At 42.4% G+C, this 15,966-nt stretch overlaps 1 protein-coding gene across 1 annotated transcript in view; it reads left to right on the forward strand.

Annotated features, from left to right (window-relative positions):
- The window catches only part of TXLNG (taxilin gamma), a 57,003-nt gene that overhangs the window by 37,822 nt on the left and 3,215 nt on the right, over nucleotides 1-15,966 (forward strand). Inside the window, exons 4-9 of the mRNA XM_045995187.1 lie at nucleotides 1,411-1,581; nucleotides 2,277-2,471; nucleotides 5,630-5,749; nucleotides 7,277-7,351; nucleotides 12,995-13,087; nucleotides 15,250-15,345. Coding sequence (XP_045851143.1) covers nucleotides 1,411-1,581; nucleotides 2,277-2,471; nucleotides 5,630-5,749; nucleotides 7,277-7,351; nucleotides 12,995-13,087; nucleotides 15,250-15,345 — 750 coding nt within the window. The remainder of the gene's footprint in view (nucleotides 1-1,410; nucleotides 1,582-2,276; nucleotides 2,472-5,629; nucleotides 5,750-7,276; nucleotides 7,352-12,994; nucleotides 13,088-15,249; nucleotides 15,346-15,966) is intronic.

Here is a 15,966-nt window from a genome sequence, read left to right on the forward strand (position 1 = left end):
CCCCTGGTTTTACGTTTTTAAAGTGTTTAAGAAAAAGAAGACGACGATGCAACAGAGTATGTGGCCCATAAAGCCTAAAACACTTACTTTTTGGCCATTTACAGAAAGGGTTTTCTGTTTCTTGATCTGTGCAAACAATTCGGATGCGTTCTAGCAATATAATCTACAGTTGTGCTGTCCAAAATGGTAGCCGCTAGCTACATGCAGCTGTTTAAGCTCAACTTAAATTCAAGAAGAAATTCAGTTCTTTAATTGCACTAGCCACAGAAAAGTCAAAATAACTGAAACCAGAACAGTTCTTTTAGGACCACACACAAATGAGATGAACGAGAAGAGCGAAGGAATGGTGAGCCTGGGATTCTGGATTGTGATCACCTTGAGCCCGAGAGGGCGGGGCTTGCAGCTCTGCGCGGAGTTGCGGATGGTCTGTACAGGCGGGGAGCCTCCTGCAGCTGTGCTGCACCTGTGCTCATATGACGGTACTTTGCACAAGTACTATACAGAAATAAAATTATTTTTTCTGCAAGAATTTCTGTAAGGATGTTTTTAATAGCTGTGAGCATATGGCATTTAAGGATGCTTGGTGTGTTTTGATTGGCCACAAGGTGTCACTCTTGCTCTTGAAATTGACTCAGCATCTTACTCTGTCAGCGTTGATTTAACCTTGAAATATACTTACTTGCTCCAAACCTAAAATTGCAGCGATTCCTCTCTTTCTCACAAAGAACTTGAATGCTGCTTATTCTTTTTTTTTTTTTTCTTAGAGAGCACATGCATGTGCCTGAGCTGAGGAGGGGAGTGTGGGCAGAGGGAGACACAGAGAGAGAACCTTAAGCAGGTTCTACACCCAGCATGGAGGCTGGTGCGGGGCTCAGTGTCACAACCCAGAGATCCTGATCTGAGCCAAAATCTGGAGTTGGATGCTTAGCCGACTGAGCCACCCCGGCGCCCCAGTACTGCTTATTCTAATTTGGAGGACCATTTCAATAGAGCAGCCTGTGTGTTTTTCAGAAAAGTAAAACTCCATGGTGTTGATTTCTAAAGTTTTTCCAAAAATACCATTTAACAATTTTTAATAAGAGATTAAGGGGTGCTTGGCTGGCTCAGTCGGTAGAGCATGTGACTCTTGATCTCAGGGTTGTGAGTTTGAGCCCCACTTTGGGGATAGAGATTTTTTTTTTAAATAGATTAAGATAGTTTTTTCCCCTATCCTTAATTATTTGTTGACTTTCCTATCATGACTAGAAGACAGAAGGTTGGCAGAGTAATATGTTACAAAATAAGTTTTAAAAAATACTGTAATACTTGGTTTTTGAAAATGTGGTTCCGTAGTTCTTAGTGTAATTCCTCCAGCCATAACTCAAAGGTTTTCACTGTACTTCCTGATTGTAAAGTGCTTATTAATTTTAGCTGGAGGAAAGCAGGAATGTTCAGAAGCAAATGAAGATTCTGCAGAAGAAACAAGCCCAAATTGTGAAAGAGAAAGTTCACTTGCAGAGTGAGCACAGCAAGGCTATCTTGGCAAGAAGCAAACTAGAGTCTCTTTGCCGGGAACTGCAGCGTCACAATAAGACATTAAAGGTTAGTTGGTCAGTTTTCTGTTTTTCAGGAGGGGCTGGCATTAGCTTGGCTTATTTTATAATCGCTGTGTACCTGTTTGAAGTAAATCTTTTGTCTCTACATGGAGACAGATAGCAACCAGTTTTCTACTATTTTGCTTGGCCTGATGCTTCTTAATGGACCTCATACCTGGCCATGGGGAATCTAATTGAGATTGATATTTAGACCACAGCTTACCTGCCTGGAGCTCTGGCTTAGGAAACTCAGAGTTGCCAGTTTTCTGCTGAGCACTGAGGTAGTTGATTACCACGTAGGAGAAGCTGACATGAGTGTGAAGCCGAACAGAAACAGACTTGAGGCAGAGACTGGGTCTGGGCAGGGAAAACAGCCGCTGAGCTCCTCAGGAGCTGTTCACCAGCTGCACGGCCAGACCACCCGTGCCTACCCCCAGTACCCAGAGGCTAAGTACTTTTAAAATAGCACACAGCACTCGTTTTACAGCAGGGCAGTTTGCCTTTCTGACTGTCTACTCAGGAAAAGCTGCGTGCTTATCTATGAAATGATCACCTTCTGGTCACAGATAAAGGGAAGGGGAATCAGAGTTGAGAAGCAACACTTCAGGGTCACAATAAGTTAACCCCTGGAGCAGCAGCAGCTTTTATGAGTATCTTCTGTATAGGTCTATACCATTAACAGGAGTTTTTTTGGATAATAAGGAAGAAAATATGCAGCAGGCACGAGAAGAGGAAGAAAGACGTAAAGAAGCCACCGCACACTTCCAAATCACTTTAAATGAAATCCAGGCGCAGCTGGAGCAACATGACATACACAACGCCAAGCTCCGCCAAGAAAACATTGAGCTGGGAGAGAAGCTGAAGAAGCTCATTGAACAGTACGCTCTGAGGGAGGAGGTAAAGCCATTTTGTCGGTTCAGACAGCTTCTCGTTATCCACAGGAGTTTCTCCCCATTCACTGCCAGCGGAAAACTACCATCACAGGATGTTTTAGAACTTTTATATTTGCGTAGTGGAAGTTGGTTTTTCTTAGGAAAACTTCAGCCACCATGAGAACAGGAGTCTTGGGGATTGCCACTCCGAAAGCCGAGAAGAGTCTGTGGTGTGGGTAGGTGAGGCAGTTTCTTAGAGAAGCGCTAAGTCCTCTGGTCTTCCACATGATGCTGCAAGCTCGCACATTTAGCATACAGATTTTTCCCCTCATCTAGACTAATAATAAATATTTGGCCTTCAGATATGCTCTAACTCAGACATCTATGGTGACCTATACAGTCTATATTACCATTGTATTATACCTGCGTTTTAGATTTTTTCTTTTAGTCGGGGTTCTGTACTATTTGAGAGGAAAAATAGAACCTGTTTCTAAACTCTCATACCCACTGAAGTAAAAAGCTTGTTGGAAGAATCCATGCCTGCTGGACCAAGGTCATTGGTCTCCAACTAAGACTTTTCCAGGCTAGTCAGCAAATTCAGAGGTGTTAGTGAGAAGCAAACAGGTGATGCTGGCCTGTTTTTTTGTTTTTTAAAGCCTCCTCATTTTTACAGGCCAAATGGGCAGGATTAGAGGCATTAGGCTTTTTATTTATTTATTTATTTTTTTTTTCAAAGAAAATGACGTTAATTTCTTTCTTTCACATGTTTATCTGCTAGAAGTTTTTTTTCTTTATGTTCAGGTAGCCAGCATGGAGCACATCACTAGTTTCTGATGTAGCGCTCAGTGACTCATGAGTTGCATGTAGCCTCCGGTGCCCAGCGCCGCACGGGCTCTCCTTAACGCCCATCACCTTTTACCCCATCCTCCCAGCCCCGTCCCTTCTGTAGCCCTCAGTTTGTTTCCTGGAGTCGAGAGTCTTTCATGGTTCGTCTCCCTCTCTGATTTCTTCCATTCAGTTTTCCCTCCGTTCCCCTGTGGTCCTCTACACTATTCCTTATATTCCACATATGAGTGAAACCGAATGATAACTATCTTTCTCTGCTTGACTTATTTCACTCAGCATAATCCCCTCCAGTTCCATCCATGTCAATGCAAATGGTGGGTATCCATCCTTTCTGTTGGCATCAGGCTTTTTATACAGTACATCCCCTGCTTTTGAAGTTAGGGAAATGGGCTTTTATGTGTGTTGTAACCCTACACATGTAGATTAAAATAGCTGCTTAAAGGGGAAAAAAATTGGCCCCTCTGTGGGTTACTGTATTCAGTTTTGAAGGCAAACTTTAGATCATACTAACTTAGAGTCTTACATTCAGCCCTTCAAAAAATTACTTTTTTAAAAAAGATCGTTTCTTTATTAGTTGAGAGAGAGAGTGCATGCGGGTGTGCGGGGAGGGGCAGAGGGAGAGAGAGAATCCGAAGCGGACTCCCTTCTGAGCACGGAGTCCAGGAGCCCAAAGCAGGATTCCATCTCAGGACCCTGGGATCATGACCTGAGCCAAAATCACGAGTTGAACACTCAACTGACTGAGTCACCCAGTGCCCCTTAATCACTCTCTCTGCCTTCTTCCTTTTTTAAATGGAGAATTGAAAACTTAAAAGTAGAGAATATGTCATCTGGTTTTAGCAGATGAAATCATAGTTTCAGTTTTATTCCCATCAGCTTGCCCTGGGTTATTCTGATACAACTTCAAGGTGTTCTATTCCATTCCATTCATATATATTTGAGGGTGTACCTCAAAAAGATAGGATTCTTTTTTTAAGCACAACCACGCTATCATTTTCACATGTAACAAAATTAACAGTAATTACTTTATGTTAAATACTGAGTCATTGTTGAATTTTCTGTAGTTGTGTCCCCCCCCACTTTTATTTTTTAAAGCTATTTGAATCAAGCTCTATATAAAGTCCATCTGTTTCACTGATTGATCGGTTTCAAGTCTGTAACATGAAGATTTCCAGGGGCGCCTGGGTGGCTCAGTTGTTAACCATCTGCCCTGGGCTTGAGTCAAGATCCCAGGATCCTGGGATCGAGTCCCACATTGGGCTCCCTGCTCAGCAGGAAGCCTGCTTCTCCCTCTCCCACTCCCCTTGCTTCTGTTCCCTCTCTTGGGTGGCTCTCTCTGTCAAGTAAATAAATAAAATCTTAAAAAAAAAATGATTTCCTCTTCACTCTTTTTTTATCCTTTGAGTGTTTATTGAAGGAACTTTTTTGCCCTAGAGAATAAATTTTATATTAGATTATAAAGGCCTCAGTTTTCTTAAAATTGTTCTTTTAGTTTTTAATATGACAGTCTGCCTCATGATAGATGTAGAAAACTTGAAAACTATGTACATTTCAGCACATTACATGTGAGTCTTATTTTGAATGTTATCAGATGTTCTTTGGTCAGGAAGTTACTCTGTACATCTGAGAAGGGGTGTTCTGATGACTGTATTGTATGTAAATAACTACTTAACAATTTTGTTTGGAAATCGTAATGACATTTTAGCAAATGTCTAATATGTGCTGGGTACCAGGCACCTTACACAGTAGAACCACCACATTGGCTTTTAGAGCTCTGCAGCGAATGTGGTTATCTCTGCTTGGAGGAGGGAAGTGAGAGTCAGCAAGGGGAAAATCTGCCCCAGGCCTCGCACCAGCCAGGACTTGACCTGGGGCCACTACAGTTGTCACAGCATGCTGCCTCCAGCTGAGAAATTTGGGAAACTTAAAGGGGAGAAAAATACCCAGGAGTTAATGTGTCTGATACATGGGTTTAACAGTTTGATCTCCTTATCCATCTTTTTCTTGATACGTTTTTGAGCCTCATTTTCGTTGTAGAGCCGGAATAGGAAGTGCAAGTGTGTGGTTAATAAGGCTCCTTGACAGTCCACCTCTGAAAGGGAGGGGTACAGGGTAGCAGCTGGAAGGCTCCTTTCCTGCAAGTACAAACCCAGGAGGGCTTGCAAGGTGATGTAAAGCTCACTCTTCTAGAAACTCATGGACCCAATGTCCTCAGCTATGGTGGTATTAGCAGGAAAAGCAGGGTAAGAATGAACAAGGTATTGTAACTTGTGTTGTTTCCTCATCATTGTGTTCCTTTTTCATTAAGTGATATAAGAAATTTTACTTCTCCCATAGCATATTGATAAAGTGTTCAAACATAAGGAATTACAACAACAGCTTGTGGATGCCAAGCTTCAGCAGACGACACAGCTAATAAAAGAAGCTGATGAAAAACATCAAAGAGAGAGAGAGTTTGTAAGTTCTCTTTCTTAAAAAAAGAAATTTATTGTCAAAATTGTAACCAGAGCCATTCAAAATACTTATTCTATGTTAATAGAGCACCTCGGTCATGCTAATTGGTTTTTGTTCTAGACTGAGAAAGCCATGTGTGTGTTAGAAAGTATTTATTTGGCTGTTTATTTCTGTTTAACTTTTTTTAATACAGAAGACACGCGGGAGAGATTAGACCAAATTAGTGGAAAGATCTGCAATCATTTGACTTTTTCATGCTTAGAGTTATTTCACTTTGGTAATGGTCACCAGGTTTAAGAATTATACCGGTATTCAGCACATTAAATGTGGCAGTTCAGTTTAATATTGAGCTTACGAAACACTGGTCTCCTATATACCCTGATACTTTGCTTTCAAACAAGTAATTTGAAACTAGGAAACCTATTTGTCTATTTGCTCTGGTATAATTTTATGATAAAATTTTAACAGAAGTCTCTATACCTAATCACTCAGCTTCGTTCCCAGAGTGTATGTTCAGACTATATTGCGTGTCAGTAATTGTGAATACAGTGGACTCTCACTGGGTATGTATATCTAACAAATGCACATTCCACTTTATGTGCTTAGCGCGCCCCCCCCCCCCCCCAAAAAAGATGAGAAACAATTGTGGCAATGAGGACTGTTCATCCAGCTTTCACTCAAGTAGCACAGGCCTTAAGGGAAGCCTGGTGTGAGGCTCTGTGAGTGGCCCTCATGATGTGAACTTACCATGTTGAGTGTGAGTCTAGGCTTAAGACAGACCTGTTTTTCATACAGCACCATCTTTGAGAATTAATAATGCTTTCCTGTGTATAATTGAAACCGTGGTTCTTTCCAAAGTGAGGGTATAAATTTCATATATTCATACACATACATACATTGCACATATATACTTTATAGTTGGTTTAATGACTTTTTAGGGCTTATTTGGGCTACATGTGACTTTCTACTTCAGGGGCTGAATTTCAACAGTTACTTACTATGCAGTTTCACTGTATAACTTTTTCTTGAAAACCCAAATATATAAATTAAAGCTCTCATCCATTTCTCTGTTTTTTAAGAAGTGATCAGAAACTGGTCTCTGATTTCATTGCTTTGCTCCATACTCCTTCACTCTGCCTCATCCTGACTCTCAAGGAGTAAAGTGGATTTCTGAGTCGTCGAGATAATGTCAAGATTCCTAGTCATGTTTTCTGCTAATACCAAACTTCTAATTATTTTCACCTAAAACATAACAGTTTAACCCTGAGTTTTATAAACCTATTATTCGGCCTCCAGGGTACTCTTTCTAAGCAGTAAAAGAGTGTTCCAACATTCCTGAATGTTACCAAGTAGAACAGATTGGAGAGGTAATGCGCAATTGATGTAACCAAAAATTTTATCTATAGGCTTGTAGTTCTTGCTAAAATAATGAGTGGAAGGATTAAGCCTAACTCTCTCTCTGGTCATTTGACATTATAATCATATTTGTAATTACTATTAGTATTTTGCCAGAATGTTTCTGTTTTCTAGTTATTAAAAGAAGCAACAGAATCGAGGCACAAATATGAACAAATGAAACAGCAAGAAGTACAACTAAAACAGCAGGTAACTTGACAGCAGGGGATAGTAGCATTTGTTTAAAAAAAAAAAATCTATGGTTCATTTGATATATACCTTGAATCTTCTCTAAGGTGCTTGTGCTTGTTCCCAGCCAGAACTGAGAGTAGATCACGTGTCTCTCTTGGAGTTTTCCTCTTCATTTAGGGTGACCAGCTCATCCTGATTCGCCCAGGACTTCTGTGGTTTTAGCACTCAGAGTCCTGTGTCCCAGGAAGCACTTAGGTCTTGGACAGACTGGGACAGTTGGTGATGCTGTCTGCAGCATCCCCTTTCCAATGTCCCAGGTGTTTCCTCCCTTTCTCAGTCTGCTTCTATGTGGGTCTGCCAATTTTCAACTAAAAAAGAACCGAGGAGTCTGCAGATTGGCACTCTTTTGTATTAAGTTGAATTATGTAAATCGCTGATACTTCTTTGACCTACAGAAATGGCAGTTTCATATAGTTGAACCTAAAATCTTCAGAATTTTGTGCTGTGAGCACATAACCCATTTTAAAAAAAATTGCCTATTAGCCACTCTACTCTCAGAGCCATGGAGATGGTAATTTTGATGGGGGCCTTCCCTACTTTTTCTTCTCTTTAAAGTATATGACAGGCTATTGTTAAGTATAGTCACCATGCTGTACATTAGATCCTCTAAACACATTCATCTTCTAACTGAAAATTTGTACCCTTTGACCATTATCTTTGGATGTCCCCTTCTCATCAGCCCCTGACAACCACCACTCCACTTTCTATTTCTAGGAGTTTGGCTTTTTTAGATTCCATATATAAGTGAGATCATACAGGGTCTCTTCTCTGTCTGGCCTATTTCACCTAGCATTAATGCCCTAAAGGTCCATCCATATTATCACAAATGGAAAGATTTCTTTTTTTTTTTTTCTTTACGATTTTATTTATTTATTTGACACAGAGATCACAAGTAGGCAGAGAGAGAGGGGGGGAAGCAGGCTCCCCACTGCGCAGAGAGCCCGATGCGGGGCTCAATCCCAGGACCCTAAGATCATGACCTGAGCCGAAGGCAGAGGCTTAACTCACTGAGCCACCTAGGCACCCCTCTTTTTTTTTTTTTAAATGACTGAATAATATTGCATTGTGTATTTATACCACCTTTTCTTTATCCATTCATCTGTTAGTAAGCACTTAGGCTGTTTCCATATCTTGGCTATTTTGAATAATGCTGCAGTGAATATAGGAGTGCATATGTATCTCTTTTAGATAGTGATCTCATCATCTTCAGGTACATACCCAGAAGTAGGATTCCTGGATCACATGCTAGTTGTTATTAGTTTTGAGAACCCTCCATATTGGTTTTCACAGTAACTGCTGATTTACCTTCCCACCAACAGTGCCTAGTATTTCCCTTTTCTCTACACACTTGCCAACATTTGTCATCTCTTGTCTTTTTGATAATAGCCATCCTAACAGGTGAGATGACATCTCATTGTGGTTTTGATTTGCATGTCCCTGAGTAATAATGGTGTTGAGCACCTTTTCATGTTCCTGCTGGCCATTTGTAGGTCTTTGGAAAAATGTCAGTTCAGGTCTTCTGTCCATTTTTAAATTGGATTACATTTGGTTTTTTGCTCTTGAATTGTGTGAATTCCTTATATATGTTGTATATTAACCCCTTATCAGGTATATGGTTTGCAGGTATTTTTACCCATTCCATAGTTGCCTTTTCATTTTGTTGTTTCTTTTGATGTACAGAAGCTTTTTAGTTCAGTGTAGTCCCTCTTGTTGATTTTTGCTTGCGTTGCTTGTGCCTTTGGTATCATAACCAAAATTTCCAAGACTGCTTCAAGGAATTTTTTTTTAAAATTTTGTTTATTTATTTGACACACAGAGAGAGAGATCACAGGTAGGCAGAGCAGCAGGCAGAGAGAGAGGAGGAAGCAGGCTCCCTGCTGAGCAGAGAGCCCGATACGGGGCTCGATTCCAGGACCCTGAGATCATGACCTTAGCCGAAGGCAGAGGCTTAACCCACTGAACCACCCAGGTGCCCCTCAAGGAATTTTTTACCTGTGTTTTCTTCCAGGAGTTTTCATGGTTTCAGATCTTATGTTTAAGTGTTTAATTTTTGTGAATAGTGGTAAGAGAGGGATCCAGTTTTCCCAACACCATTTATTGAAGAGACTATCCTTTCCCCATTGAGTATTCTTGGCTCCTTTGTCAGATACTGGTTGACCATAGTGTATGGGTTTATTTCTGGGCTCTCAACTCTTTTCCTTTGTGTCTCTGATTTTATGCTGGTAGCATACTGTTTTGTAATATAGTTGGAAGTCTGGGAGCGTGGTGCCTCTATCCAGTTTTGTTCTTTTTCAAGATTGCTTAGGCTATTCCAGCTCTTTGGTGGTTCTATTCAAATTTTAGGCTTGTTTTTTCTATCTCTGTAAAAATACCGTTGGCGTTTTGGTAGGGATTAAATATAGATGGCTTTGGGTAGTACGGACATTTTAATAATATTAACTTCTGATCCTTGAACACAGATATCTTTCCACTTTGTGTTGTTCAAGTTTTTCATCAGTGTCTTAGTACTCAGTGAATAGAGCAATTTATATCCTTGGTTAAATTTATTTCTAATTATTTTATTGATTTTGATGCTATTGTAAATTTAGGATTGGGTTTTTTATTTCTTTTTCAGATATTTTGTTGTTAGTGTATAGAAATGCAACTGATTTCTATATGTTGGTTTCACATTCTGAAACTTTACTGAGTTTAACAGGTTTTTGGTGGAGTCTTCAGGATTTCCTGTATGTAAGATCATATTGTCAGCAAACAGACACAGTTTTACGTTTTCCTTTCTGATTTGGATGCCTTTTATTTTTCTTGCCTAATTGCTCTGGCTAGGAATTCTAGTAGAAGGAAAGCTTTTAAACCTTTAATGGTTGAGTACGATATTAGCTGTGAGTCTGTCATGTAGGGCCTTTATTACATTGAAGTATATTCCTTCTGTCCCCAGTTTATTGAGTGTTTATATCATGAATGGACGTTGTATTTTGTCAGATGCTTTTTCTGCACCTGTTGAGATGATCATGATTTTTCTCCTTTATTTTATCAATATGGAACATCACATTTATTGATTTGTGTATGTTAAACCATCCTTGCATCATCACAGGGATGAATTCCCTTTGGTCATGGTCTGTGATCTTTTTCATGTGCTGTTGCGTTTGGTTGGCTAGTATTTAGTTGAGAATTCCTGCAGCTTTGTTCATCAGGGATGTTGGCCTATAGTTTTCTAATAGTATCCTTATCTGGCTTTAATATCAGGGTAAAGGCTGATTTCATATAAAATGAATTGGGGAGTATCCTTTCTCTTCAGCTTTGTTTTGGTGGGGGGGGGAAGAGTTTAGGAAGAATTGACATTCATTCATCTTTAAATGTTTGGTGGAGTTCACCCATGAGACCATCTGGGCCTAGGCTTTTCTTCGTTGCTTCCCTGTTTTTCAATCCAAACCCTTGGTTGTCCTAATGCAGTCCTTCACTGTTTGTCTAATGTGGAGTAAGGGTAGCAGATGCTGCCTCCTCACCAAAGGAAAGGTACAGAAAATACTTCTCATGTCTTTATGGACAGGTGAAATTAGGCATTTACCTATAGTCCACCCTTTTCCAAGTAACTGGATTACATTCTGTTGAGATAAGTGTTTATTTTAAAAGTTTCTCATACAACACATTTATATTTAATGTTGTAAGGTCTCTAAATTAGTTCTAAAATGTACTTGATACATTGAGCCTGGTCTGAATCTTTTTTTTTTTTTTTAAGATTTATTTATTTAATAGAGACACAGCCAGAGAGGGAATGTAAGAAGCAGGCTTCCCCCTGAGCAGGCAGCCTGATTCGGGTTTCCATCTTAGGACCCTGGGATCATGACCCGAGCCAAAGGCAGACACTTAACGACTGAGCCACCCAGGCGCCCCGAGACTGGTCTGAATCTTTAAGAGCACCTCTTTTGAATGCTGTTTTGTCTTTGGGCATGTTTTATGATGTGGTGATGCTCATTTCCTATAAAGGGAGCCTAACTTTGAAAATTCAAGGTTTTTTTTTTGTTGTTGTTTTGTTTTTTTTAAAGATTTATTTATTTGACAGAGAGAAATCACAAGAGAGGCAGGCAGAGAGAGAGGAAGGGAAGCAGGCTCTCCGCTGAGCAGAGAGCCCGATGTGGGACTTGATCCCAGGACCCCGAGATCATGACCTGAGCTGAAGGCAGCGGCTTAACCCACTGAGCCACCCAGGCGCCCCGAAAATTCAAGGTTTTTAAACTTTCTACTATAACCTAGGATTGTGCTAGATTGCTTCTAGGAAATTTGAACCTCTTATTAGCTCTGAGTTGTCCATATAAATGGAGAAGAGTATTGATGTGGAAAAGGCATATAGTCTATTTATAGATGGCTTTGGAAGATGGACTTAAATGTGGGAGTCATTGCTAATTCTCCAGGGCAAAGCACCAGAGGACCCTTCTATGAAGCTCCCAGGCAGCTCGGATTCTGTTGGATTGTTACCATTGAAACCTCTGTTGTCAGTGATATGTGTCCCCCTGGGTCATGTTATTTGATCATTAGTTTGTTCCCTTTGCTGTCACGTCTTACTTTTCCTAGTCTAAATGTGGCTGTCCTTGCCAAGGGTTGGTCTCAGTCTGTGCTCTTACCATGTCAGTTTCCAGCATTTGTTGAGGAGAGAGTCGGATTGGTGTTGTTGACCCGTCGTTCTGTAATGCAGGCCTGTAAGTCTCGGTGTCATGGTGGTTGCCACTTACTAACTACCCAGTGTGGGCCAGCTTTGAGCTCTCAGATGAACAGTCTACCTGGATATTCCATCTTCGAGGAAAACAGCTATGAACATGCATTTAAAACTTTTGATATTCTACAGCGCACCAGGAATAATAATATGGTTATCACAATTTCCAGTATTTGAAGTGTACTTTAGACCCATGGCCCCCAATACCCAAATCAGTCCAAATCGAATGTGAAAACAATCCATCACACTGAATTCTCCCACCCGCACCCCCCGAAGCCAGTGCTTCGACTTCTGTTTTGTTTTCCTGCCTGTGTTAAGGAGAGAGCTATCCTTGATACCAAGCTAAGAACTGTGCAGGTGGTGTTCTAAAAGAATGCTCTTTCTCCATGGACAGTTTCTCTCAAATGTAAGGAGAGGTAATTGGTGGATTGGAGCTAGTAAATATTTGTCCATTTTACTTTTTAAAAAATTTGTATTTGTTTATTTGACAGAGATCACAAGTAGGTAGAGCAGCAGGCAGAGAGAGAGGGAGAAGCAAGCTCTCTGCTGAGCAGAGAGCCCGATGCAGGGCTTGATCCCAGGACCCTGGGACCATGACCAGAGCTGAAGGCAGCCGCTTAACCGACTGAGCCACCAGGTGCCCCTATTTGTACATTTTAAACATTTTACATCTAAAGATGTTTAAGTCAACAAAATTTCCTCAGTTTCAGGGAATTCAGTGGGTTAAAGAACTTCAGCTGTCTCTGGTGGCCAAGGGCTGGGTGTGTGTTCCTCTTTCTGTCACTTGTATCAGATAACTAATGTGTAACCATATTATGTCCGTTTAGAAAGTCTTTAGGAATTGCTTTAGATTGTTTACCTGGAACTCAGAATATTTCATTACTTTTTTTCTGTAGCTTTCTCTTTATATGGATAAGTTTGAAGAATTCCAGACTACCATGGCAAAAAGCAATGAATTGTTTACAACCTTCCGGCAGGAAATGGAAAAGGTACTTGCATATTTTTAGTAGAATATTACCTAAAAGGGAATTTATATAAGAAGCTGTTTTAAGCATGAACACGACCTGGATGAGTTGCTGTTGTTCTGGTGCAGTCTTCATTTCTTCTCTGACCCTCCAGTGGCATCCCATTTGGTCATTTTGCCCTTGGTGTGCCCCATGTAGCCAGTGGTCTCTGTGCTTAAATACCAGCTTTATTAAAGTGAATTCCTGTATTAAATACAACTTGTTGTTACACATAAAGTGGTTTCTTTTTTGTTGTGTCTTTTGCTTTATTCGCTCAGTTGCACCCTGCCCCTCCTTCCCAGAGCTTTGTGTTTTTGGAGATTATTTGAAGATATCCAAACCTGGAATAGTAATTACACCTTTTGGTTGGTTGATTTCATACACACACACACACACACACACACGTGCATTTATGTATATTTGTATTTATATTTATGTATTTTTATTTATGTAATCAAAATGTCAGTGTTTCCTTTCCTTTTTTTTTTTTAAGTAATCTCCACACCCTACTTGGGGCTTGAACTCACAACCCTGAGATCAAGAGTTGCACACTCCACCGACTGAGCCAGCCAGGTGCCCCAGTATTTCTACCTTTAGTTTAGTTTTTGTTTTTTTTTTAACTATACTCCCACTAAATTTTTTCTCCTTCAACCAAACCCATTCTTTATTTGGCTTCTTTTTTAATTTTCCTGCCTACGTTAAGGAAAGCAATATCCTTGATAACCAAGCCGAGAACCAGAGTATATACATATATATCCATCCATCCATCCATCCTTATTTTATGTGGCATATTGCCCTTAAAATGGGACTTTATGAAATGGTGGTGGGTTGGGAAAAAGTACAGCATTGCCTGGCACTTCGGAAGCCTCCAGTGGACGTCTGTCGTGACTATAACTAGGTCTTACGTAGTGGCTGGGAGAGTGTGCTTTGGGTCGTGTCCCAGCTGCGTCACATAATGTGTGGCAGGGGACAAGCTGTTGAACCTTTCTGAGTCTTCTGTATAAATAACAAACACCACCTCCATAAAGTGGAGTATTTCAGACAGTGCTTAGCCGTGTTAAGTGCTCAAATTACCACCTTCTGGTATTTTTGGACCCAGGCGTTGGAGAGTGCGGGGAGCGGTGCGTTAGCGCGGCCCGCCGGTCCTTCCAGCCGAGGGTCCCCGCACACAGCGAGCGCCCTGTTAAGGCCGGACAGAAGTTAAGACAGGCTCTGGGGGTCGCTGTCCTTGCTACTTGCGGCTTAGAGATCGTGGTCGGTCAACACTCGACCCAGATCTTAGCTCTTCCCATGGCCTTTGTCCCACCCTGCGTTGTGTTACAGTTTTGTGGGTGATGACCCGCAGCGTAGGGCGCTGGCTCTGTCTATCCTGGTTTTTCCCTGATGGCACCTGGCTCGGTGCCCCGCGTGGGATCGGAGCGGGGGCGCAGTCAGCAGTGCGCAGAGGAATCTTGAAAACGGGGCTCAGGGCCAGGCTGAGAAGGCTCAGTGCATTTCCGAAAACTGGGTTCTTGCAGGTTTAAGAATGTTCCGCTTATTTGGGGGCCCATTTTCTCTTCAGCAAAACCTGAGGTCAGTCTTGCAGAGTTGGGAGGATGCCCAAGGATAAAACGACCCTTTTTTCCTTGGTCGCTAGAATGTTCCCGAAGTGACACTGCCTGTAGTTTTGAAACTGATGTGGTCTTGGATGTTGTGGTAGATCATCGGTTCTGAATCTTTGCAGGGAGCTTGGACACCCCCGTCCTTCCAAGAACCAGACAGATTAGTGAACAGAAGACCCCAGCTTGGGCATGTTTCCGTCCAGCCCGGGGAGGGGTCTTTACGGGTCAACCCCAGGCAGAATGAAAGGCGCGGCCGGGCCCGGGTCAGAGTGGCCGGTGTGCGCCGTGGACCGCTTCCTGCGTGAGCCGGCCTCTGGAGCAGGGAGGAGGTTGGTGTGTCTCGCGCTGGGAGAGCCGCTCCTTCGCTTCCCGCCGCCGCCCCTGCGGGCGCTCCCGCCCCCGCTGCTGCGCACACACAGGCGTGGCGGTCCCTGCGCGAGGCCGGTGCAGGGAGCGGGGCGGGGGAGCAAAGTGGTTCTGTGGTGGGACAGGGTGGAGAGAGAGATGGAACTTAGAATTTACATTTGCAACTGTGTTGATTGACAGATGACAAAGAAAATTAAAAAACTGGAAAAAGAAACAATAATATGGCGTACCAAATGGGAAAACAATAACAAAGCACTTCTGCAAATGGCTGAGGAGGTGAGGTGGTTTCCCACGACTAAGGTGTGTTTGTCGTCACGGGGACGGATGGAGCTGCTGCTCCACACAGGGCAGGGCCGTGCGGTGACCCCGCTGCCAGAGTTGAGGACTCTGGCCAGAGCCGGGGCAGGGACGGCTGCGCCTGGTCTGCGAGTGTCCTCGGGGCCGGCGGGGTGGGGTGGCGGGCGGCCGGAGAGCCGTGGGATGTTGCCCTCCTGCGGTGCGGACCTGCAGCCTGTGAAGACCGGGGTCGCGGGGGTCCACGCAGTCTGATCGCCAGGTGGGTTTGCAAGAATCCGGGTGGGGCTGACGTCGCCGCCACGCCGTGACCAGCCCGCTGTGACCAGCCCCGCTGCCTGCCTTCCTGCTTGGACGGAGGCTTCGGAAAAGGCGGCAGAGGAGGGTTTTGCCGGCCGAAATGCATCGTGTGCACTCAATTTCCTGCCTTGAATCTTGTTCTCACCTAAATGGTAGAACAAGAGAAATCTATGTGGAAAAGGATCCTTTTCTGTGTTTAATCGGGCCCTTAAGTTTTTGATCTTTAGCTCTGTGATGAGTATCTTGAAATTTCCTTAATAGTTGATCAATAATACAAAATGCTTTTAAAAGCGCATTTTGGTC

The sequence above is a fragment of the Meles meles genome, chromosome X (genome assembly GCF_922984935.1).
Source record: "Meles meles chromosome X, mMelMel3.1 paternal haplotype, whole genome shotgun sequence".
NCBI lineage: Eukaryota > Metazoa > Chordata > Mammalia > Carnivora > Mustelidae > Meles > Meles meles.